Source organism: Pelmatolapia mariae, linkage group LG16_19, assembly GCF_036321145.2.
Source record: "Pelmatolapia mariae isolate MD_Pm_ZW linkage group LG16_19, Pm_UMD_F_2, whole genome shotgun sequence".
Taxonomy (NCBI): domain Eukaryota; kingdom Metazoa; phylum Chordata; class Actinopteri; order Cichliformes; family Cichlidae; genus Pelmatolapia; species Pelmatolapia mariae.
Window position 1 is genome coordinate 27,726,951 of NC_086241.1, and position 26,233 is coordinate 27,753,183.

The 26,233-nt window shown below is 39.5% G+C and overlaps 1 protein-coding gene across 1 annotated transcript in view; it reads left to right on the plus strand.

Moving 5' to 3' along the window:
• Window positions 1–5,512: 5,512 nt before the first annotated feature.
• wars2 (tryptophanyl tRNA synthetase 2, mitochondrial) overlaps window positions 5,513–26,233 on the plus strand; it is a 28,657-nt gene continuing 7,936 nt past the window's right edge. Inside the window, exons 1-3 of the mRNA XM_063497869.1 lie at window positions 5,513–5,630; window positions 21,341–21,601; window positions 24,137–24,217. Coding sequence (XP_063353939.1) covers window positions 5,526–5,630; window positions 21,341–21,601; window positions 24,137–24,217 — 447 coding nt within the window. The 5' untranslated portion in view covers window positions 5,513–5,525. The remainder of the gene's footprint in view (window positions 5,631–21,340; window positions 21,602–24,136; window positions 24,218–26,233) is intronic.

The following is a 26,233-nucleotide window of genomic DNA, read 5'->3' on the forward strand; positions in this document are numbered from 1 at the left end:
TCTTTTTCTAAGTTTGTATTTCTGCCCAATAGTCATCTGTCCCTAAAGTGTCGGCCTGCTCAACTTTTGTTTGTCATTTTGTCTTCCATTTCTCTAGTTGTCTATCCATCCATCCACTCTTCCGCCCACTTGGGTGGTGGACATCCTGTGGACTCTAAATACCTATAATGTCAGAGGGGAGATCCTGTCTTTCAGCATCAGGTTCACGAGCCCAGGGAACACACACACACACACACACACACACACACACACACACACACACACACACACACACACATCTTGTGCCGCTCACTCAGCAGCCCACCACCCTCCAATCACGCCTTGCCCTGCTGTATTATTACAGGTGGAGTGTCGGTCGCCACCAGCTGGACTTTCCTACCGACATCTCTCCTCAGCTCAGGGTGGCTGCTGCTGAGAGGGAGTGTGTGTGTGTGTGTGTGTGTGTGTGTGTGTGATAGACGTTGTACCATTTATGAGTGTTTACATGTTCAGTAATGAATAGATGCCGTATGTATCCCAAAGAGTCTCCTTACAAGCGTGGCCTTTCTTTAACGAGAGACAAGTATAAAAGATGGAGAAATCAAGAAGGTGAGGGAAGATAGGGAGCAGGAGGAGAAGGGATAGTGAGATAAAAAAAAGTGAAGAGGATGTGTGCATAACATTAAACAAAAAAAAAAAAGATTTAAGATACGGAGTTAAGGTGGCAGAAGACCAGCAACAGCAGGAGGTGCAGAGAACCAGGCAAGAATGAAAAATGAATTGTTATGATTTGTGATGAAAGCACAAAGTCTTCACTCGTCACCTGGACAGCTTCCCTTCTGAAGATCAGACTGCAGATTTACTTTCCCCCCTCTGCTTTGATGTAAGTAACACATACACTCTAAACACAGTATGAAGTGATTAATATTTGTGGGTTGCGTGATTAATGCTCAGGCCTCAAAAAATGTGTTATTGTCAAACAAATGCTACAGATTCAGGTTGTCTGATACCAGGCTGAAGCAGTAACTCTAGCTGCAGGAACACAATGTGTCTCTAGCCTCTATTCACACAGTTTTTATTTTTTAAATATGAATACAAATATTAAAAAGACAATATAAACAAAATTAGAAAATGAGAGATTATCTATAGGTTGAAAGTGCAACTCACTCCGATCATTGCATTTCGTTTCAGGCAAAAACTATTTGCTAGAAAAAAAATGTAAACAACTGAATAAAAGCCTAGAGTGGCTTTAAATTGTCATTTTACATTCATAAATATTCTGTCTCACTTGTATGATGTTCATTTTTTAAAATTAAAATTACTTCCATAACTCCATTTGTTTTTTTTTTAAATCAGGGGTATCAAACATAAGGCCTGGGGGCCATTTTGGTCTGGCAAAGACTCCAATCTGTCCCATTAGGGGGCTTTGCGAAATGTGGTAGATGGCATAAATTTTGGACTAATTTCATGTGTTTTACAGCTTTTTCCCACTGATAAAGACCTCCCCTTTATCCATTCATACCGCAACAAAGTAATTAAGTACAGTAACAGGGTCATTTAATTGTTTATCTATCTACAAATGCAATTTCTTTATTTACAGTAGCAAGGAGAAAGATATTTTCGATGAGTTAACAAAAACTTTCTGTTTTATAATTACAGGACAGTCTGGGTAATGATGCCAAGTGTCGTGCTGACAGATTTTTCTAGTCACTTACTGCTGTAGAAAAACATTATTATGTAGAAAAACTGATTCTCACTGTAAATGTGTAGTTAAGCTTCTTCACACTGACAGAAATGAGAGTTTTGCTAGTCCGGCCAAGTTAAGATCACGGCCCAGCATGTGGCCCAGACTGTAAAACTAGTTTGACATCCCTGATTTAAACTGTTGAATGAAATGTAATTCATATAATTAAATGCAATTTAGTTTTCGTCGTATTACACGTACAATGTCTTTGTGCTACAGAAAGCAACAGTTTATTAGTTGATGATTTAGTCCAAAGTGCAAAGCAGACCACAGATTGGCTACCTGAGTCAGCATGTGACCTGAGGAGGGTCTTGATGCACTGTCAGTCCAGCTTTAGTGTCCAGTCTGCACGCACTGTTGCTTTATCCAGTTTTATGATTTGTGCTATTTCAATTTTCTACTTACATGCTAAACGATAAAATTAAAACACAGCAAATGTGGATCCATTTTTTTCTTACCCCAAGAGCCCCAGAATAGGCTAATCTGGCCTTCAAAGACTATGCTGCTAGGATTTATTATTATTGACTTCTGCAGGCATTAAATGTGTGTCAGTTTATCTCTACCATGCTGATTAGAGCTACATGTGGTTTTACCCAGATAATTTATTTATGAGAGTCAAAGAAGCAAAAAAACCAGAGGAACTCCCTTTTAAAGAGAAAAAAGTGGAGGAGGCAGAGAGAAGGAAGAGAGGATAGACCTCTACTGGGTGGCCATGAAACAGGAGCTGAAGTTTTCTGCACAAATACACACACACACGCACACACCAGCAGGCATGCAAACCCATCTCACTGTTTGCTCCGCCAAGCCAGATCTCCCATCGCCTAGGTATGAGAGAAAACAAAGACCCGTGTCCGTAAATCTGATGCACCAAAGAGCTCGGCCTCAGCGCCTCGGGAAATAATAATGAATATGGAATGATAGTCTGTATTTTGTACTGCAAATGCAACCAGATGCAAAAGGTGGATGGGAAAAAAAATCAAGAGCAGATGTTTGAGATATAAGAGGTCTCAGCGACTGTGAGCAGCCAGTGTGCCCTGCAAACATAATGTAACCTTAGCCAGCGTGCAGAATAATCACTTATAGTATGTGTATCACCACTTTGTAATGAGGGAAGCTATAGAGGAGTTCTGCAGCTGCTCCCTGCAGTTGTTAAAGAAGCAGGCAGACACAACAGCACCCAATTAACATAGAGATGTCAGACAATGAGGAAAGCACATATGTCTGTCACATTTCTATAGCCTACTGTATATGTGGTGGTGGGAAAGGGTGTAATTGCATATCTTTCTCTTCCATAAGCTGCACAGGCACAGACATGCAAATACTGTAGCTCTGCACAGGCAGCTGGTGCACACAGGAAGGTCTTGTGTTGTTCTCAGTTGGTACACTCAGTGATTAACTTTTCTCATATATTGTACAATTTTTTTTAAATTTCTATTAGAGGTAAGAGCAAATGAGCTTTTTCATTCAAAAACCAGGCCTCAAGTGAAAAAGCTGAACTCTGATGATATGGTTATACCTCTCAGTGATACAGTCTGATTTCTGAAATGAAACTGGTTGATAATAATAACAAAATTTGTTTTTTTCTAAGGAAAGGAAAGACAAAAAAGTGGTCAGACTGAAGCAAAACTGTAGTTTTTTAATAAGTAAGAGATTCCTGTTATGTTGAGTAATTGGATGCACACTTACTCCCATCAAACCAACAGCTAATTACATGAAGTTCTCTTTCATTGCTTTGTTGGCTGTCAGACAAACATTTAGTAATGAGAAGTAGTGTTAAGAAATAAAAGTGTTTTTGAGAAAAAAAGAACAATATAAAGTTGAAAACAGATGGTGGAAAGATGATGCTTTAAAATTAAAAACTGCTGGAATTTAAATGAAAAGCATAAAAAAGGCAGCATGAAATAATATAATAAAGAACTGCACTGAAATATTTCACTATTCTTTTTTAGGTAACACTTCAGAAAACAGCCTACATCTTGGGGCATAGCTCCCCTGCAATTAAATCGAATTTAAGTTTATTTGAAATTACAATATAACTTTATTTACCTGCTCATAGTTAAAGGTACCTACACTAGAATAAGGGGTTAACCAACAAAGAAATAATTATACTGCAAGTAACTTTAAGTAATGTATAAATAATTTTAGGTAGTGCACTTTTAATTGTGTAATTTTAAGTAGTGTTTAATTTCAAACAAACTATATATCCCCATCTTACATCGTAAATATGATGTCGTTTTCAGAGCAGGGACCTTGTTATGATGTGACGTATAATGAAGTCTTTGTTCACATCTCATGTCAAGCCATAAGCACATAGTATTTATTTTTCTTCTAAATTGGAAAGTGAAAACAGTCCTTATCACATTTATATTGGTAATATAAAAGGACAGTTGAACAACAAAACATCTATCAAGCACATGAACATAATAAATATTGGCTATAGATGTAAAAAAAAAAGAAATGTATAGACTTCATAACATGGCCCACACTCCGAGAAGTACCCTATACATAAAATGCAAGATGGGAAATATTGTTTATGTTTCCACAAAATTACCACGAAATTTTGCATAATTAAAATTACTTACGGAGTACTTGAAATGACTAACAGTATGATTTCTGTCTCCTCTCCTGTGAAATACCCAGAAATTGGGCAGTACTTAAATTACTTGTGCACTAGTTAAATTTACATACACTGCTACTTAAAATGACTAATGCTATACCTAAAATTGCTTACAGAATAATTTGTGTTACATTGCAGTTATTTCATTGTTATAATGATTTCATTTTACCTACCTTTTTAGGTTCAATGAAACAGTACATAGTAATAAAAAAATTAATTAGGGGAATTACAACCTTAGATATCGGCCATGTTACCATTTATTTAATAGTGAAAATTTTGGATTCTACTAACTTGGCCACTGTTGTGTGGAGGAACCCTCAAGCAGTACTCAGTAATGGAAATATGCACATGCACTTTCCCCACTGATATCACTGGACAAGAGTCTTATTTACCTTAAAATGCCCAATATCACAGGATCAGACTATGGATGCAGTATAACCAGTGACTAAACTCAGTTGGGTACATTTGCTCAAGTAATTGGTAAAGTGTAGTTTTAATTTAGTATACTTTATTTGAGCATTTCTATGTTATGCTGGTTTCTTCTTCTATGCCCCTATGTATTCTTTTTGTTGTTGCTGTTTTTACTTAATAAGGTATTATAAATATATTTTGATGATAAAACCTCTGCAAGCTTACTATTACTGAAGTAGTACGATTGTGGCTTTTACCACAAATGCTTGCAGCAGATGGCTGCCCTCTCTGAACCTGGTTCTGTTGGAGGTTGCTTTTTGGTGAAATGAAGTTTTTCCTTCCCACTGTTGACAATTGCTTGCTCACAGGGATTGTTGGGGTTTCTTTCTAATTTTTTAGGGTCCTTACCTTACCAATAGAAAGTGTCTTAAGGCAACTGTTGTGATTTGGCAACATACAAATTAAAGTAACACATCTTAAAACGTTGCTCGGTGCAAAATGAAGTTTAATTTCTTGCTGGTGCTACTTTTTGTATCATACAGTGAGGGCAAAGGGTTGCATATGAACCTTAGGCTGTGTTGGGTGTTTGCCAAACCAGTTCTGATCTCTGTTTACTTCTGATTAAATATTAGGCTCTCATATGGGCTCCACCTCCCTCCGTGGGCCGCCCGTCCTGCCACCAAATTTCAAAACTCCTATAAATGCCCTGACTCTGAATTGCCGCTGTCCCTTTTGTCCTTTCACAGCCGCCGTAGTTGGAAGCTATAATCAAAGATGGCGCTCCCCATGCGGAATATCTTGAAACATTTCCCCAGATTCATTCAGAAGTTAAACTCGCCGAAAAGATTGCTTTGCGCAGGACTTCGTCCGGAAAACAAGGTATGCTTTGCAAGAAAGCTGTTTTAGTTATTCACGAGCTTCGTGGGTGAAAAATCCATATGCAATAAACGCTGTTCTGACAAGAGTTTCGTTGAAAGCGATGCTTTCGGTGTTTATTTCGTGTTGAGAACTCAAAGAAGGTCAGCTAATAAATGAGTAATGCACATTAACAGGTGCATTACGCTTTGAAGCAGTTTAGATGGGCTCTAAGTGTTATGTCTGTTTTTAATAAACTCATGCACACAGTAAACATGCTCTGTGTGCTGCAGCAACACACTTGACGTGTAGTTCTTCTTTACAAGGAAGGTGGAAAAACTCAATAGAGGTGTATTATAGCAGGGACGAGAATTTGCAGATCAGTCAGCCTCGCATATGTCCTATTTCGTCTCATGCATGTGCACCATGAAGTGCTGTTTTGCAGACTAAAGGATGTATTCACAAATATAACTGACATAATGCATCGAACAGGCGACACAACCTATGTTGGGTCACATTATCACCATTATTTCCGTCATCACAGATATTTCTGTGACGTTAGTCAGGTGCTTGTTATTTCTTCTTTTATTCCCATTAAAAACACTTTCTCATTAGGTAAACTACCATAAGCTCATTAGAACCTAAACATCACTCTGATTCATTGTTTTTATTATTTTTTTTCCTGTAGCCATGTCACTGATTTCTAAAAACTAAAAGAGAAGTATCAAAATCTGGCAATAAAACGCCAGATTTTTTATTGTGTTTATTTTATGATTAGATGTTTGCCTATATTAAGAATTTTCTTTAGACAGGGTTCTTTTCAGGGCTTGGCAAATTTATCTTTCTAAGAGTGGAGTTCTCAGAGACTGCTGATCATCCTGTGGTCAAAGCTTATTTCATAAGGAGCTCATGCCTTTGCTGTTGTTGCACCAAAACTCTGTAATAATCTCATAAGGGACCTGAGATCAGCCTCAACTGTGGCTGTTTTTAAATTTGAAATTAATTTGGGTTATTTCATGTAAACACTGTGAGTGAATGTAGTGTCAGATTTTTGGAACCTGTTTATTCTGTTTTATATTAATGTAAAGCTCTTTGGCTTTAAATCTGGTTTAGGAATAAAATTTTCTTACTTATTTAAACAATTGAAAACAATGTGTTCAGCTACTGACAGAAGGTACAAAAAATTACCTGTAGATGAGTTACACCCACCTTCACCTGATGTATTACCGAACAAAAGAAGGTGCAGCAGACTTGTGTAACAAAGCTAATGTCAGTAATTACATGATCTTCTAGGATGTTTATAACTTCACTAGATGACAGGACATCAACTCATTTCTCTTTTTCACTTATCTCCATAATCTTCCTGTAGCCACTTTGATCTTTTGCTTATACCGAGGCTGCTGGCTTGCGGCTGGCTCTGAGCTCTGGTTAGCTTTAGCCACCTTTCCTTTGTTAGCTTCTTTAAAATATCCACGTTCAGCTGGGTCTGGGTGATTTGAGTATATGGTTAGGTTTGTTGTTAGCAATGTTTTTGTGGTGGATTACTTTGCCAAGCTGTGTGTCTTTACTTACAGCGGAGAGCTTTCACGCTAATGACATACTACTGTGTCACTGTACACAGTATGAAGTATGAAAAGTACTGACACTCCTTTTGGCGCAGTGATTAAATTACACTCTTTAGTCGCAGCTATTAGATTTCTTCTTGTTCAAAAGAAGAAAAAAACTTGTACTTGTTGTTGCACTCTGGATGAAAATAAAGACAGATGATATTAAATTCAGGTTCCACACCCTGGAAATGAATATTCTCACTGAAACCTCATGAATACATTTTAAAAAACTGTTCTTTAAATTGCTGAAATGTAAAGTTTGTAGCAATTTTCCATGGCACTGATCAATTGATTGAACTTAATAAGTTTAGCATTATTATTATTATTGTTGTTGTGTTTTGTTTTTTTTAAGTTTGATTAATTCAACTAGTTTTAGAATTTCCAATTTCATAATTAGACCCATTCTGGAAAAATTACAGGAATTCTGGAAATCAGTCTAAAGTGATAAAAATGATGTGCAGTGTGACTATAACTGGCTGTGATGAAGCTAATGTGTATCTGGAAAAACTGCTGACAATGTGGGAAAATGTTCTGATCTGTTTTGAACCTGGAACGCCTCATTACACCTTATGTTTATTTTTATTCTGTGCAAGAATTCAATCATCCAATATTCTTCCTTTGGCTGGAGGAATATTGGAGGCTGGGGCTGTAGTTTGGAGCTTATGGGTGAAGCCAGCTGACATTTGATCCTAGACTTTTCTTTGAGTCAGTTTACAGTCAGGCTGTTAATGCATGCAAATGAATATAATTTAAATGATCATGTGACAATTGCTGATGGTTTTTACACTGCATTTTAATTTTTTGCTGTCCACATGCCCTGTTTATCTGCAGGGTCTTTACCTTACAATATAAAGCTCCTTGAGGTGACTGCTGTGGTGCTGCTGTTCAGCTGATTTGGTGCTATATAAATAGAATAGAAATCAATTGAATTGAATGAAAATATGATTGATTCAGTCCAAGACTTCAGCCATAACTCAGACAAAATATAGATCAAACTAGAACAAAACATAGTTTCACCCAGTCCCTGTTGGAAAGGGATTCTGGGAAATGGAGGAAGTAAACTGAGATTGAATTAAGCAAGCAAAACATGGTTGTCTCAGTTATATAAACTAATGGTGTCACAGTTCTTTTTCTTTTTCCTTATCAAGAGTCATTTAGTGTGTTTTTGGTTTCTGCATGAGTTTGAATATTTATTCTGTGATGTAACACGTTGTATTTGTTCACCATTTTAGTAGTTTTCATTTGCTCGTCTGGCTTGAGTTTGTTTTGTGGAGTTTATTTTCCTAGTCTGGCATGTGACATCACATCCTCAGTAGCACTCCTTAAGTGTACCTTTTTGACTTCAGTGGATTCGAGAAACACGCCTAATATAAGTCAGCTTAGGGCTTTTTATCATTGTGCAGCTGCCCTTGCGAGGCAAATGATGTGTTAAGGCAAACGATGAGTCCCTTGGCACACGTAAAAACAACCAGTTTGTTTCAGAGTAACAACAATGCTAAATATTGAGTTGTTCTGGCATGACTGTGCACCTCCAAACTTCACCCATCTGCTCAAAACTCCACTGCTGGTTGATGTACAAGCTGTAACACAGAATCTGCGTTCACTGCCATCTCGTCTGTATTTTGTTAAGCCAAAGTCTCTGGAGGGGCCGGAGAAGGTGTGTGACGAGAGGGGAGGAAGGGGTGGAAAGCCGGGGGGGGGGGAGACGCTGAAAGCATCACAGCAGTGCTTCATTACCAGCAATAACATCAGAAATGAAGTGTTGGTTTTCATTTGTTTTAATTTTCTCCAAATGTGGACGGCCGAGTGCAAACACGAGCGTGCTCACAATGCTCCGAGGTGTGATGTGCGTCAAACAAGATGCTCTTTTAGAGGTTTTTCTGCACTGTAAAAAGTCAGTGAGCCTCAACGGACTGACACAAAGATGAAGTGTGACCGTTTGTCAGATGCTTTTGATTTGGAGAGAAATGTTTGTCGGCTGTGGTTTGCTTTTAAATATTGGTCTCCTAGTTAGAGTTCACTCTTGATGCCTGTTTGGGAAAGCAAATATCAGCGGGGAAACATCAACTTGCCAACGCCAAGGCCTAAAATTAAAATGTGTTTTTGTTTTGCTTTGTTTTTTGCAGTCCTGGCTGGCTGGATGAACGGGTTAGAAATGCATGTTTTTCCCAGCTTTTTTTGGTGGTGAGAGACATTGCAGCTGAAAGGTATAAAATGTTTTAGAATGCAGTTGTGGTGCTGATTAGTGCATCAATTCCAAAATTATTTCAGGAATTTTGCAGATGAACTTCTTTTTTGTTTTAAGTCTTGAGATCAAAACTCTAGTTGTTGTCATTGCTTTGGAGGCCTGGAGCCTACACACCAGTCTTCAGAGGGAAGAGGAAACTACACAGCCTGTGTCTGGGACAGCATGGTGATGAATTGGATGCGCAACACAGAGGCTGCGTACAAAAAGGGGGAGAGCAGGCTGCAGTTTCTAAAGAAGCTGAGATCCTTCAGTATGTGCAGCAGCCAGTACTAGGCTGCGGACTGCTGGCAGAGCAGCATTGGAGATGTGCGATGACTGAACTGAATAAACTCATTGGGAAGACTGGCTCTGTGATTGGCTGTAAATTGGACTCTTTGGCAAAGTCACTTAACAAACTGTAATCCATCCATCCATTCGTTTCCGCTTATCCTTTTCAGGGTCGCTGGAGCCTATCCCAGCTGGCATAGGGCGAGAGGCGCGGTACACCCTGGACAGGTCGCCAGTCTGTCGCAGGGCTAACACACAGAGACAGACAACCATTTGCGCTCATTCACACTTATGGGCAATTTGGATTAATTAATTGACCTATCCCCACAAACTGCATGTCTTTGGACTGTGGGAGGAAGCCGGAGTACCCGGAGGGAACCCACGCAAACACGGGGAGAACTCCACACAGAAATACCCCGGCCTGATGGTGGAATTGAACTCACCTTCTTGCTGTGCGGCAACAGTGCTAACCACCATGCCACCGCGCTTGCTGGACATACAGCAGAGAAGCTTTGTAAAGCTACGTCTGTACAGCGTAACACATCTAACAGGGAATCATCTGTTTTCTCATTATAATCACTTATTTCAACTTTGCACTGTTACAACTCTTAAAACACTGTTACACTAAACCACTTTAATGCCATCGTTGTTTTTTTTCACTATTCTTTTTTTTTTTTTCTTACAAGAACTTTTGGAATAAGTAAAGTATATCTATATTTTATTTATTTATTTATTTTTATTTCATCTTGTGAGTTCCTTAGCCAGGGGTCTTACTCATTACAAGCACATGAGACGAGGTATCACAGGTATTTAATGATTTAAAAATCCAAGATATTGGCCGATATTATTTCTTTTCTTTTCAGAAATAGGAAACAAACAAATTTCCCAAACTTTTGTTGTGCATAAATATTTATGAGACCTTTGTAAAACGATATGAAAATGCAGTTTAAAAAGAACTTGTTTACGCTTCAGCGGGCTCTGCTTGGTGTCTGCTTGCTCGTTGTCGTGTTTGTGGCGTTCCAAACACAGGGACGCTGCAGGGCGCCCTCTGTTGGAGGAACTATGCAACATCAACAGTCATAACATGAATAAATAGTTTTCGTCCTGTGTCTTTAGTTTTTAATTACATTTTTTTCTGTTATAGGCTGTTTTAAAAATTCAGTATCGTTAATATTGGATAGCTGGTACATCAGTGGAGCTCTGTCAAACTTGATATATTTACTGTTAAGTTTTTATGTGTCTAAATTAAATGAAAAAGAGGCATTAAGTAATTTTTAATATAGTATTTATTGTCTTATACTAGCTTTTAGAGGTACTGTGATAGCTTTTTTTGTCCTCAAGAAAAAAACAAAACAAAAATAAAAAACAGTTCTCAGTTAAAAATAAGCAAATCTTTATATATAAATCTTTGTATCTTTGCACTTGAGAAACTGCAGATTTGTTTGGATAGCACTGAAATATTTCTACTGTAACTCTACAGCATTATAGTTACCTCCAGCCTCACATCACTTGTAAATATGTTCCTCCCCCGTCCAGGCATCCTCAGCCTGTGCTCCTGTTATTGGTTGATATCAGTCATGTCAGCCCCCAGGTCCAGGAAAGAGGAAGTGACTTCTAATTTTTCTCTCTGTTCTCCTTGACTCCACGTTCACTTACTCGAGTGTCAGTTAAAACCATTAGAGCTGTTCCCACACCACACGGGAGGGGCCTGCGAGAGCGCGGAAACACAGTCTGTCCTTTGAGGATGTTCATTAACTGCCCTATTTATTTTCAACTGTCAGAAAAGCCCGCTAATTCTCAGCAGTCCCTCCTGTGTAATTAGGTCTGTCGTAATCATTCTGCAGCCGGGGCCCTCACTCAGATGCCGTGCACATTACCCGTTTTTTTAAAGCAATCTCATATGTCAGCGTATTCGTTTGGATAATTTCATATAGCTAAGTCGAATTACAGAGTCGCTCCACAGATGTGCCCACAGTGGTACCTGACAAATCTTACTAGTTCTTCCATGCTTCAGCTTGTGCTGTCTGCAGCACTTTTTCCCAAGCTTCTGACATTTTTAATTAAAAGCAAACGAGTATCTGATATTGTGCCTTTTGAGTCGCACTCAAATCGAGACACTGCCTTTGGAGACGGAAATGACCGCACTCTTCAGAGGTGGAGGTTCACCCTGAGTGTTACTTTAATTACATATTGTCAAATTTATGACGTGTGCGCTGGCTAGGTTTTTGCTGTCTTGTGACGCTTACTTGTTTTTCTTTTTGAGTTCCTGTCAGTCATTTGTTTCCAGCAAGTGAAATGAAATGAAATTAAACATATTCATTGTCAACATTGAAAGGGAAGGAAATGGTTTAATGAAGCTATTTCAAATGGCTTGAACAGAGCCAAAGCATGGAAGTAAGTAGCTCTGGTATAAATGTGTTTATCTAAGAGTGAAAAAATTGCATTATAAACGAAGTTTCCCAGCTGTGCACAGCTGCTGTTCATGGGATCGTTTTTGTAGGCAAACTGGTTTGGCTCTAGCAAAGCTGAACTTGAGCTGGGTTGTAGTCAGTGATCCTGCTTTTGGATTGATTCATCTTTTGTGAGAAGGATAACCTTTTATTATATTAAAATTAGGATGCTAAATAGTTTGCTGTGAATGGTTGTGAACTTCCCCCTCCAAAAATCTGCATTGGTGTGTTTGTCTGATGCTGCCATGCTGCCTAATTATTTGATAAATACAAATACAAAGCTGCTTTGCACTTCTAGTATTTGATTGGTCCATGAAGTTCATGGGCCCACTGTTTAGTCTGAAAGATTTGTGAACACTGTTGCATGAAAAATGGTGCTTTATGATGTCTTTACAACAGCTTCAATGTCATCTTACTCTGATCGTAGTTTATTTAGTATATATAAACTACGATAAAGTGTGTGTATGTGTGCTTTCTCTTTAATTATGGGGTGAACAGTCTGAATGAAACTTTTTTTTTTCCAACATCGTCACACGTAAAATGATTATTAACATCTATATATATATATTTTTTTTAGAAAATATGTATTATAAATGATACATTTTTGATTTTTGTATATATTATGCTCATTTCCTCATCCACAGGCTTGGCTAGTTGAAATTACTATCTGCAGTGGAGATTTGGTTTCTAACCCAAGTTACCCCTTGGTCATATAGCTGTAGATGTTACATACATGCAAGAGATGGGAAGGTTGGCAATGCAGTGGTTAGCACCATCATGTCAGAGAAAGAAGTTCTTGGGTTCAAATTTACTGGCTAGCCAGTAAATTTTGAGTTTGCGTATTCTCCCAGCTTTTTCCCACGGTCCAAAGACATACACTTAAGGTTAATTGGTGTTACTAAATTGCGCCCCCTCCATGATCCTGAATTGTATAAACAGAAGGAACAGTTGCCCAATGACTAGTTTTCATCACAAATTATCATCCCTTCAATCTTAATTTCAATTACTGCTAATCAGCTATCCCCAATGCTTCCCATTTTTTTGCGTTTCAGTGAACTAGATGTTGTTCTGCTCTGCAGATGTGCTGTGAACTGGAGGGGAATCTAAACAGAACCTGCAGCAGCTGCAGAACTGGTTTATGTGCCATTGGCCCAAGTTCAACGAGGCTACAGAGCTATTCACATATGCTAGCTAATTTCTATCCAAAACTGTGGATTGGGCATCTCATCAAAGAGGCAGCTGATCATTTCTGTGTTGTTTATTTGTCACAAAATATCTGTACTTACATTTGCGAAAGAAAACTGTTTAATTTTTTATTAATTATTCTAAGGATTTGTGATTGTGTGCAAAAGATGCATCCACCTGTGCATGTATCCTTCCCTGCCCTGCTGCCAACAAATCAAATGGAGGTTTGTGGGAAACACTGAGATGTGGAATGTGGTTAAAAATTTCTAAAGTATTCAAAAGTAGTCTTTTAAATCTGTGTTAGGAAGATGTTTTATTATGGGCCTTAATGTTAAATGGTGTGAAGTTTCTGCTTCTTTTGATTAACCATCTTTCACACGTGTTATGTATAATAACATCAGCACCTAATAGGACACTGCCATTGATACACTATCGGTTGTCAGTGTTTGTCACTTCCCATAAACTAGAAAAGTCATTAAATGTTTAGTTTCTAATGAGCCAGATCCAAGTTTCCTGTCTTAAGTAGGCACCGCTCCTCTTGATGATCTCCCCCCAGGCTATACTGAAGTCTGGTTTCTTCAGAAGCTGCAGACATTTAGGACTGGAGGCCGGAGCTGCCTCTGCTGCCTGGTTATTTTTGGAGCACTGTTGAGCCCTGTCTGCGGGGAGTGCTGTTTTTGAAGGGCCTCCAGTCCCATTAATCAGCCAAGGGACCCCACGGCGCGAGCGGGCCCTGAGCCCTGGCCTGCCACACTGCAGCGTTCTGTTCCTGTACCCCCGCTCTCTGCACAGTGTGAAGCTCAGAGGAACCTCATCAATCTCACCTGTCCCACACGTCAACCACAGATTTAATCAATTGCTCCTTTTGGGCCTTCACTTCTGCTGCCCCTGCAACCCACTCTATGGGGGGAAAAAAGGAAAAAATGCCTTTGACTGGACTATAGTCAGTCTGATTTAAAAAAAAAAAAAAAAAAAAAAAAAAATCATATTGCTTCCTCCTTTAATATTTTTTCCTGTTCTTCTGTCCCCTGCTTTATCCAGAGCTCCATTTACTTTTCTTCAGTTAATTTCATTAATACACCTTTCATGGTGTGTGCACATTTTCTCTGTGGTCATATGGACTTTGTTTCAAATTTGAGTGTATCCTCACATTGGCTAAACACACACATGCTTTCAAGAAAAAAGCGGTGAGGATGGTGGGGAGTACAGTAAGCCCTATTTCCTGTTTGATACCTGACTGAAGTGCAGCTCTGTCGGTCGCCTGCTTTAACAGGTCCCTAAGTGAGCGAAAGACAGAGATGAAGAAAGATACGTGGGTAAGGGGGGGGCTCTGTGTCAAAGTGTATTTCAGCATGTTGGCGTTAATGGGGTGCCTGCAGTGCCCAGGACAGAATAAGAACACTGGATCCAATGTGCAAGACACTCAGCGGGAGCGCAGCGAAAATCCTCCATCCGTGGCCCCATCTCTGTGCTCCACAGACATGGTTAGATCTGGGGCGCTTTGCTTGCCCACAAAGAGCTGATGGTAATTCACAGCAGGGAATGCAGCGATGCTCCCAGAGGTGTTTTTTCTTTTTTTCTTTTCAGACGTGCTGAAATTGGCGTAGTAAAAAGGAGGTGACTGTCGTACCTCCTCCTCAGCTCCACGGTGAGAGAGATATCAGTGGACCACTCCAGGACACCGAGGCTCTGATATGATGTATGAGCTCTGAAAAGCAGTCTAGAGGAGATCTGAGAAGAGAAATGAGGTGTTATGCAAGTTTTAGCTCAACCAAAACCATGGCTGTGATTAATAACATAACTAGTTCGAGACTGTCGGGTCACACTAGCTGGAAGCTACAAATGCTTGATAGCAGCAGCAGTAGTAGTAATAATAATACTAATAATGATGATGATGATGATGATGAACCTGTGGTCTGTTTTGGCTTTTTTTTTCAGATTACGTAGCAGCTTTACTGAACAAAAGTAACAAAAGCATAAATTCTGCACATTTGGCCATTCTCACATGTAACACAAAAGGAAATGGTCTGCGTGAAGTTCTTGCTACTGGAAATTGGTTTAGAAATGGAAGTTTGCACTCTTATGTGTGTCTGCAATGATTAATGTCTAGATAAAATAACGGAGTGCTGGGGATGTGTAAAAATGACTAATGTAAGACCTCAGAGAATTAGGAAAACCCTGCTTGACATGATGTGTAAAAGAATGGCATAGAATGGGTGCTTTTCTCAGAGACTTCAGATGAGGTGCACATTTATTCTACGTTTCGAAGGCAAACAAAATGTGATAGTATAAGCTGGAAATGTAAAAAACAAAACAAAAAACAACGTTGCAGTGCTCTCTAAGTAGGCAACCATGAAGGAGAGACATGGGTATGGTTTTCCACAGTGAAAACTTTACGATCACGCTTTGTCCAATTCAGCCTAAATGTGAGTTGGAAACATCCAGATGTATGGCCTTTAATCTAGCAGAGGGAAATCATATATGATTTTCTTTATTTAGTGTAGATTCAAGCCCACAGTCTGTGTATCCACTTTTATGCATCTGCTCCCACTGCTATCTGTCATTTTACACATTCCTCGTTAAGGGCGTAATTTCATTGTAGCTCGCACTCAGTCAAATGATGAATCCAATATTTGTCATTTCCCAATATGCAGTTGTTCCAGTGCTGCGGGATACTTTGGAGAGAAGACGGAAATTTTCCTGGAATGAGACTTTCTATTAAACTGTGGGAAAGCAATCACTGATTTCTCCTCGTCTTCAAATGATTGGAATGAAGTGGCGCCAGTGACAGTTGTTTTCCATTTAATAATGCAGCTTGCGCATGGGATCTAAGTCATGTTACTGTTTTGGATAGGCTGGCTGATAGTGTTCTTTCCACTTGATGTGAGCTGTCAAATTCACATGGACAGACACCTTCACAGCTTCACTGATGTTGATGTAGGCATAGACTACACGTGTGGACATATGTCTGTTTGCACATGATCGCTATCCCTACGGATAATACCACACACGCGGACAAATGAACACATATTCCCGGAAAGGTAGTGCAAGTGTGAAAGCATGGCCTTTTTAGTGTATGTAACCTTCTAGCTGTTGGCGTTAATGTCACACACACATGGTGCGTAATGCATTTAGCATATGGCAGACGTGGATGAAGAAAGCTTTCGTCGCCTTTGCGACGGTGCGGTCTGAAAGCGCCACGCTCCTGTCGGTGTAAAAATATGAGACGAGAATGGCCAGCCTTTTCCGTGTCTGCTCCGTGTCATCAGCAGGTATCCAGCAACTATGAGAATGAGGCAGAAAGAGACAGAAGTGGAAAGACAATAGAAGAAGACAGATAACACTGCTCAACAGAGGTTTGCTTGTGTAAAACAGCAACTGGACAAGAAGGAAGTGTTTTATTTGTTAAGTAAGAGTTAACGTCTGCTGTTACTCAGACTTTTGTCTCAGTTATTTTTCTTTTTGATTTTTGTTTTTTCTTGAATTGAGAATATGTGAGCCAGACACCATCTGTCATACTCCAGGGACGGCAGTGTTGTAAGGCCAGCTGGCCAGAGTTCCTTCACTTTGGTGGCTGAAAGTGTTTTTTGTTTTGTTTTTTTTTTAGTTTAGTTTAGTTTTTGGAAGATTTCAACCCACAGAGAGTGTCTGTTCCGTTCTCAAATAAAGGAATAAACACAACATTTGGTCCAAAATATTATTTCCCTCAGAAAGAAATGATCAAAGAACACAACAAGAAGCACCTCAAGAGTGCAAAACCTCTGCCAAGGCAGCTCACTCTCTGGTCTTTTAAATGTTCTTTGAAAAGTTTGTAGTGCAGTAAAAACAATTGCAAATTGCAGCTTTTATTATTATTATTCCCTGTTGAAATATATTTTAACATGCAAAACTTTGAATATAAATATGTTTTATAATTTTTTTCTTTGTAGATATAGTACATGTATCTATTTTCAGTTGCACTCTTTAGTGCAGTTCCTTTAATTATGTAATAATAAATATGTGAATAAGTAAAAAAAAACAAAACGTTTTGATCACAAGTTTCATTTAATTAAAAAAATATTCAGGGAAGGCACATTGCACATGTATTCAAATTATTGTGTATTTAAACGATTAAAATCTGTTACTGTAATGTACATAACAAACTTTATATTATTATTATTATTACAATCATAAGAATCATATTCTTATGAGCTGGGTATTCATTGAAGGGTCTGCCTTACACTATAAAGCGCCTTTAGGCGACTGTTGTTGTGATTTGGCGCTGTATAAATAGAACTGAATTGAATGAGCTTCAGATCAATCTATTGACTTTGCTGGAAGGGTAAAATGTGACATCATATTGTAAGAATCATAGTTTCTGAGTTTTAAGGCTTTTTCCAGTTTAGACCAATAAAATATTAAACTGACCTTGAAGGCCATTGGTGGATGTAAGATTGTAAACACGATCCTGCTCTACATCCCTACAAAGTTTTATCATAATTCATTCAGAACTTTTCGAGCCACTGTGATTACAGACAGAAGTACATGCTGGTAAACGCTATGAAACACATAAGCTCCGTGGCAGAGGTGATATTGTAAAATAGAATAACTTGTGATTTCTAGCATTTTGTAAATGGCCAAACTTCAGCACTATTTTATGATGGTTTCAGGTCTTTATTAACATGTTTAAATCTGGTTTAGAGTAAGAAATATATCAGATTTATCTTACTGGAAATTGTCTAACATACCACTGGGAGTCATTTAAAGATGTAAGGTCAAGCACTATACAAGTATTTCACAAGTTATTGAATTAGCTTGCTCAGGTTTAATATCGTGTGTGGCAAAAGTGTGCTTGTTGATAATATTTTATTACTGTTGGCTTTGCAGTGCGGTATTCATTACAAACATTAATTGCTTTACAGCGTTTGCTGTCGCCTCTGTCATCGTGCTCTAGTTGATTTACTTACTTGCGTAGGTTACTTTCTCCTCCAAGAGCTATAGTGGCATGTGTTTAAAGACACTTTCCTCAGACCAAAAGTAACACAGAGGTGTCTGGCGAAGTGGCTTAAAGCGCGATAGCCCTCGATTGCCCAGTGGCTAGTTAGCTGTGGCGTTGACTCTCATTTGACACTCGATTGGCTCAAATGACACCATTACCATGTCTGCATGGCTAATGGCCTCCCCTGGGGGCCGGAGCAGAAGGGGGGGAACATGCGTTTGGCATGTCAGCTCAAGGTGAGAACACACATGAGCCAGACTCTGGGTCCCGTCCGCACCCAAATCAATCCTGACACCTCTTAAGAGGCTCTCAGCATCAATGGCACTCCAGCGCAATTACCCTGTCGGTAATGACATAAGCACCCAGTTCCTTCCTGCCTCTCTCTCGCTGGGTGGAAAGCTGCTCCCTCAGGCCAGTAGATGGAGACTTTGTGGACCAACGCTGGCCTCCCAGCAGTTGTTATTCGATCCCTCAGGGTTTAAAGATGTAGAACCTCTGGGCTACGCCGGTGAGAGAGCAACTGTTATCTGATCTCAGATGCTGTGGTGAGCCTGTCCCTCAGTCAGATTGAATGTGATTTAGTTCAGCAAGCTGTCAAGATAACTGATTTCTGAGCGGTGACTGAAGAGGATATCCTCTGAAAACTTCAGGTTTTAATGATTAGTTATAATAACCTTGAAAAGTGCAGCTGGGGAACATATGATCGCCAGTCAGATTTTGAGGCGATAACACAGAGATCCTGTGGGCTTTTGTGGGGTTGGGGGGAGTTTTAAAATGGGCTCTTCAGTCAAAACGTCCAGGTGTTGCTGTTTACAACCCATCAGTGCTATCTCATATAAAGCTTAACATATTTTCTTTGAAAACGACTGCGAGGTTATTACATAAAATCTGACAGTTTAGCACAAGTTTCATTTTCAGAGGTTTTGGATAGACATAACTTGGAGCATACGGAGGTAGTAATAAGTGGGGAAAATCCAATCCGCGGTACAGTACTGAAAACTACTGAGCACCTTCTAAATGGATCTTCTGGTAAGATTGATTTGTCTGCTGCTGAATCTCTTCCTTTGCTTCTTGCCAGCATATTCAGAGCATATTTGTAGGACAATTTTTATCCTGAACACTGCATTAGAAGTACAGCCTCCACTTTCCATCCAATAAGACCCCTATGTGTTGGTATAGTGGGGGGATCCTACAACAAAAACAATGCAGGTTCTTCAGGCATTAACAGTTAAACTTACACAGAGATCATTTAGCAACTTTAATGCACAGACTGTTCATTAAACACACATTCTTAATATATTGCAGTGGTACTGTTACTAGCTTACAGTTACCTACTATTGGTGGATTGAGGTGCTTGAGCCATACACATCACCTTGTGTAAAGTCCTGTAGATTGCCATACTATCTTTAAATTCATGGATCCATGTAGTTAAAACTAGACTTCCAGATTTGTATTCCATTGTATTTTGGTACACAGGTAACAACACACCTGTAACAATGCAGCCCATGAACCTTCCTTTTTTTCTAAAGCAGGCAATTGGCAGGTATTTCTGGCCACGCAGTCATCCTGCAGACCTCAAAAGTCTAGTCCTCAGGCATGCGGTGGTTCTTTTTATCTACCTTGAGCATTCATCCAAGCCACTTCTGCTGGGAACTGAATCCTTGTCTCCACTGTGGGCTGTTATGTGTATTACCCAAGCGCCAAAGATTTTGTCTTTCTGCCAGACCAACAAAAACAGTTCCAGTCTGTGTTCATGTGTCTTTCTGCTCTGTTGAAGCCCTAATCTACTGTGTAACGGCTTTGGTCGAAAAGCCCTAGTTTTGGATGCCAGCGTGGTTTCATGTGTCATAACAGGTGCCGCTCTGCTTGCCCTCTAATTGTATCGTGTGGTGGCACAAGCAGAGGTTAAGACTCTTGCCTAGCAAGGCTAATTGAAAGCCAAGGTTCAGTGAAGCCGACTGATGCCAGGAGAAATGGGGTGTTTGGCCCCAGTCAGACTCTGCAGGAAGAGAAATATAGTTTTAGTCCAGTGGTACAACCACAAATACTGATCTCCCTTTTTCAATTGGTGAATGTTGAGACCCTGCTGCTGTCTCTAAAATAAGGTCCTTGTTTTAATTATAGAAAAAACCCCTAACTCTATGGTGGGCTGCTGTTGTTATATGTGATGTATTTATGCTGTTTTTTATCCTCCCTTTTTTGTGCAGCTTTCTGTTATGGTAATGAAAGGCCTTGAAGCTGGTTGGATGGTTGTAAGTGATATTGTTGGCCAATGAGGTGATGCATTCTTTGTGCTGGATGTGTTTGGGAGAGAACAGAGGTGCTAGCCATGGAGTTAGCATCTTAGTAATACAAGCATGACTGCTAATGGCCCCCAACCTGCCAATAGTTTAACACTGACACTTCGGTCTCTACAGGCTTCTTTCTAGTTGTAACTTTCTCCCTTTTCAAGGATCTTTTGTCTTGGCCTTAGCTTTGACTTTTAAAGTCAACCAACCATTGTTGCGCTAATCTGGAGACATTGATGTTATAGGCACTGTTTTAAGAACATAAGTTAACGTGCCAAAAAGGGATGATATTAAACTTTGGCTCTATTTCTTTCCCCTCACCCCTCACTGGTCTCAGCCTCCCCCTGAGCCTGGTTCTGCCGGAGATTACTTCCTGCGATAAAGGAGTTTTTCCTTCCCATTGTCACCAAGTGCTTGCTCATAGGGGTTCGTCTGATTGTTGAGGTTCTTTTGCACCTTGTGACCACTGTTGTTGTGATTTGGTGAAACTAAACTAAAATTGAATTGAATAAGACCATTAATAGGTATATAGTCTCTGTTTTAAGAGAGACTAGTGTTCAGAAGTGTGATGAAGACAGTGGAACATCTTTGATCGCTCATGGTGATTATACATGACACCATTTGTAATTACATTTCCATGATGTTATTTCATTATCAAATCCAAAGTGCTATAGAGCCAACTCGAGCATATTCCTTCTTCTTTTTCCCCAGGAGGCTCCAAGAAGTGGCCGTGTATTCTCAGGGATTCAGCCTACTGGAGTGCCCCACCTGGGAAATTACCTGGGTGCTCTGGAGAACTGGGTGTCCCTGCAGGACCAGTACCCCTCAGTCCTCTACAGCATTGTGGATCTGCACTCCATCACCCAGCCCCAGGATCCGACACAGCTCAAGAGTAACATACTGGACATGGCTGCCAGCTTGTTGGCCTGCGGTATCAACCCAGAGAAAGCGATACTCTTCCAGCAGTCTCAGGTGAGTTGGGCATGTTTGATTGATGCCGTTTATAAATATATATGATGTGTTATCTTTGCTGTGTAGTTCCCTGCATAGTGTGTTGGATGCATATACACTTCTATCTATAAATGAATACTCACAGGTGGAGAAAGTACTATTTAAATGTGATAAGTAATGCAACCCAACATGTGCTTTGCATGTATATATAATTTAGATTTCACACTCATGTTTGCAGATTATTTTTCACATTTCATGTGGTTATCAAGTAGAGAGCACATCAGTGTTTGTTTACGAAAAGAAGTTCCCTTTTTTGTCTTTTTTGTTTTGTTTTTTTTTAAAGCTGGGCAGCTTCTTCTCTCATTGCTGGTTTTTCAAAGAAGAAAATCGGTTTATTTTCGTGATGTCAACTCTCATATTTACCTTCCTACATGCTGACAGACCCCAAAATGTTTATTTCCTAGCTCCTGATTCTTATCTCCAATGTGTGCTCAGCCAATTCGCAGAGCCTGTAAAAACACAAACTGCCACAAACCACCGTTAAGTCCTTCTTTAGGCCACGTGAAGAAACTGAGAAGGATAACGACAAGTCTTAACATTTGCAGCACTTCAGCACATCATCCCCGAATTTAGGCTTGAGCTCACACTGACGATGGAGAGAGAGAAATCAGAACAGCTGTTTGCTTCTCCCCTGACACCACATGTGTATTTTTCTTTTCTTACTCACAAGTTAAGTTGGGTGGGTGCGTGTGTATGTGTGGATAGTTCAGTCCATCTGTGTTTCTTTGCCACCCACTCCTCACACACACACACACACAGAGTCCTATTTTTATTCTTGTTTAGCTTCATGCCACATAACTTGGCAGCAAGGCGACCCCCGTGTTGAACACGCCCGCTCCACATGTAAAAATACGATGGCCGCCCAAAGAAAATACTGGACTTAATTGAAAAAATGCAAAGAGTTGGTGACGAGCTGAACTCGGAGGATTTGCGGATCTGCTGATTCATTGACTTCATTTTTTAATACCACTGAGTTTTATAGAAGTATTGAGCAGAAAAGTGGATTTACTGTGTTGGGACAACTGTTAGCTGTTCTCTAAAATCCCTTCTTTGCAGTCCTAAGGAGCTGCTGCCATGGCTGTTACTGTCAGTCTAATGCCGATATGATCCGCAACATTAGCATATCTCTCGTTGCGGGGCTTTCTTACGATACAGCATGAATGGAGGCTGTGTTTTTACTAAGCCTTTTAAATATCAGCGTTTTATTGCACTGTTCAAACCATATCCTTGCCCTCTCTTTGTTGTCATCGACATCTGTCCCATCTCTTGTCTGTCTACAGTGTGTAATGCATACCGGCCCCCTACATGCTAGCCTGAAATCCTGCTTTATGTCCCTGCTGTCTGCTGTTGACATCATGCTCCCCAGAATGCTTTTCAAGCTGCAAGAGACGGAGAGGATGGCAATATAGTCAGCGTCCATAAACTTTAATTTGCTGAAGCACAAGGATATTTCCTGCATCCCCAAACACTGGCTGTTAGACACAGAAGCTTTTTTTTTTTTCACATCGGGTTAATTTACTGCTACCAGATGCATCAGCTACACTGCATTAACATTCACCTCTTTGTGTTGTGGTTTATTTGTCCACATGTAAAAACTATTTCCTTAATCCTCTAATTGAATAACCAACCTACCTCCAGTGAGAGTGAATGGTTGTCTGTGTGTATGTGTTAGCCTGGCGATCTGTGCAGGGTGTACCCTGCCTCTGGCCCTACGGCAGCTTTGATAGATTTTGAATTAAAAGATTTCAGTTATGAGCTTCTGAGAGAGCGCTACTTTCCATATATACAAAGTTCTTTTCCCAGTAGCTAATTTGCTGCCAGGATTATTAAAATGAATGATCGATAAAGGTATAGAAATCCAGCATTGGTGTATGAAGTTTAGGCTGGGTCAGTTTTTAGTCTGCCAGTATTTATTTGTTAATATCCCACTTATTAAAGACATTAAAAAAACTGATAAAATGAGTATAAGCCTACAGGTGAGAGTGGGTGCACCTGTGTGACAGGCGGAGGTGTAAAAAGGCAGTATTCTTCTCTTCCACTTAGAGGCGCCAGGGAGTTACCCTCTTTTTCCTCCACCCCAGCTGTCCCGTGGATGACTTTTTATCCATCCGTCTGTGTTTGTTTAATCTGCCTGCGTAATTTATTTCTTCTGTTTATCTCTTTGGTGCCTCCCTGAGGTTATAGGCTCTCTTCTTTAATTAACTGGACTAAGCGGTGCAGTGAGTTCAACGTGCTTGGGAGTTTGCATGTATATAGCAGCAGGAGGTTGGCTCTTGTACACATGTCACAAACAGTGTTGGTTTCTGTTAGATTTCATGTAAAGAAATCTCTTCATGACTTCAGCTTATAAGGTACCGACTGGTGAGCCAACAAGTTCGTAGATATTTGTGATTCAGCCATATTAATCTGTAGTGGTAATATTATTAATATTGCAGCCGAATGATAGATTGAAAGGTGTATGCTGACATTTGGATGTGTCCCCACTCGTTACTGCAGGTGTCCGAGCACGCTGAGCTCTCCTGGATCCTCGGCTGCCTCACCAGTATGCCTCGGCTCCGCCACCTACCGCAGTGGAAGGTGAGACTTTGAGATCTTCTCCAGCAGACACTTGTGTATAAAATGATCACGCACAAGTCTTTATTTTTGTTGTTTTTATCAGTGCTCATTTTAAAATAACAATTATAATTAAAAGAATTACTGTGTACTGTGGTGCAGATTTCACTCATACAGCACCAGCATGTGGACATGAGTAAAGAAAACTATGTCTGAAACCAAACCGCATCACTTGCTGGTAAATATACTTGTTTATGTGTCCTTCTCTACCCATCTGTACTTCTTTGAGCCTGGGCCTTCTTAAATGGTCTTCCTGTTAAAAGGGAGTTCTTCCTCCCCATTGTTGTTGCTTAGTATGTATATGTATATAAGTATATGGCAAATGGGTCAGCTACATGTTAAAGATGGCTTGCATGTATCCACAATCAACAAAATTTCATAAAACATTCACAATGATTAAAAAATAATAAAATACAATGCAAATGCAAACAACCAGTTAGCCTATTGGAACCTTTAGAGATGTAGAAAAGTTGTTACTATGAGACATTCATGTCATTGTTGTTTGAGGACTGAGTAATATTTATGATGCATTATATTTTTATATGTTTTCATAATCTTGTCTCTTTTGTCTTTTACTGTGCAAACTGAATTGATTTACTGTCACATAAATGTGATGATAAATAAGAAAATGCTAAATTGTCTTTGCTAAACAAGCTTGATTTATTTAAATGTGGCCTGTTAAAAATACAGTAATGCTTTACAAGTCACTGCGAGCATCTGTCAAAATTTAAAGCAATTCATTCAAACGGCTGAGAAGGAGCAAGTGCCGCGGTGGTCGGGCGAGCTTGTGAATAATGACAGAAGGGCGTCGGTGAGAAGAAAATAATAAAACATTTTCTGATAGTTTCACGCTACGCTTCTGAACACAATTAAACGCAACCACACCCCCGCACAATGCAGGAAAAAGGCTTCTCGGTTGGATTTTGAATGGCCTCTCTGCTCTCTGTGTGTGGGTGTGTATGCTAGCGCTGCTATTGGTCAAACAGACAAACATCTGCAGCTCTTTACACATCAGTGACAGACGGAGAGCCAGAGTTGTAACCTGGTCAGTGTGATTTTAGAGACTCAGGAGCTATGCACAGCCAGCATGTAAAGGCTTCAGCCCAGAAACTTTCCAAACAAATGGCAAAATGAGGACATACAGGCACATACACTAATACAAACTGGAGGTTTCTGGCAAAGCGATGACTCCGAGATATAACTTCTGTATATATTTATACAATATCTACAATATCTTTTAAAGCAAAAATGGTTTATTTGCAAGGGTGTATTTATTTTTGATATCAGTTAATTAATAATGATACATAAAAACAAAAAACACAGTTATAATTATAAAAGCTGCAAAGGGAGTTTGTAATGTTACATCTATTTGCCCTTATGGCTACATTTGTTAGTGTGTTATAACTATGTTATTACACATAACGCAGGAAGTCTTAAATAATTACCATGTAGAAATAGATCCTTTATTTTTTCTTCAGTTCATGTGAAACTGGAATAAACAAATGTTTATTCACCAATAATTAATTTCCTTTGCTGCTTGGTGTAAGCAGTTCAATGCAAAAGTTAAAAAGCTTTATGTAGCACGCATTGAAAGTTTTTCATTATGTCCCCAGTTTGCTGTTTCTGGGTGTTATAGATTGTGAGTGTTTTATAAATCACTTCCTGGCATTCGGAGGAAATACATGTAAACATTGAGTGACTAAATCCTTTAAATTGTTGTACTCTTATAGACTGCAAGTAGATGCAATGTAAAAATTAGAATTAAATTGGCAATAAATGTAAATCTTCTCAAACTTGTGACACAACTTCAGCACAAAAAAAAAATCCAGATTTTTGTAACTGAAGTGATATTTCGAACCATAAATCCCACCATATCAGTTCTTACCTTCAGTGGAACACTTAGAATTTAAATTAATTCCTCTGTTTTCTCTTAGGTTTCATCATGTCTGTGTGTTTTTATTTTGTTTCTCTGCAGCATTT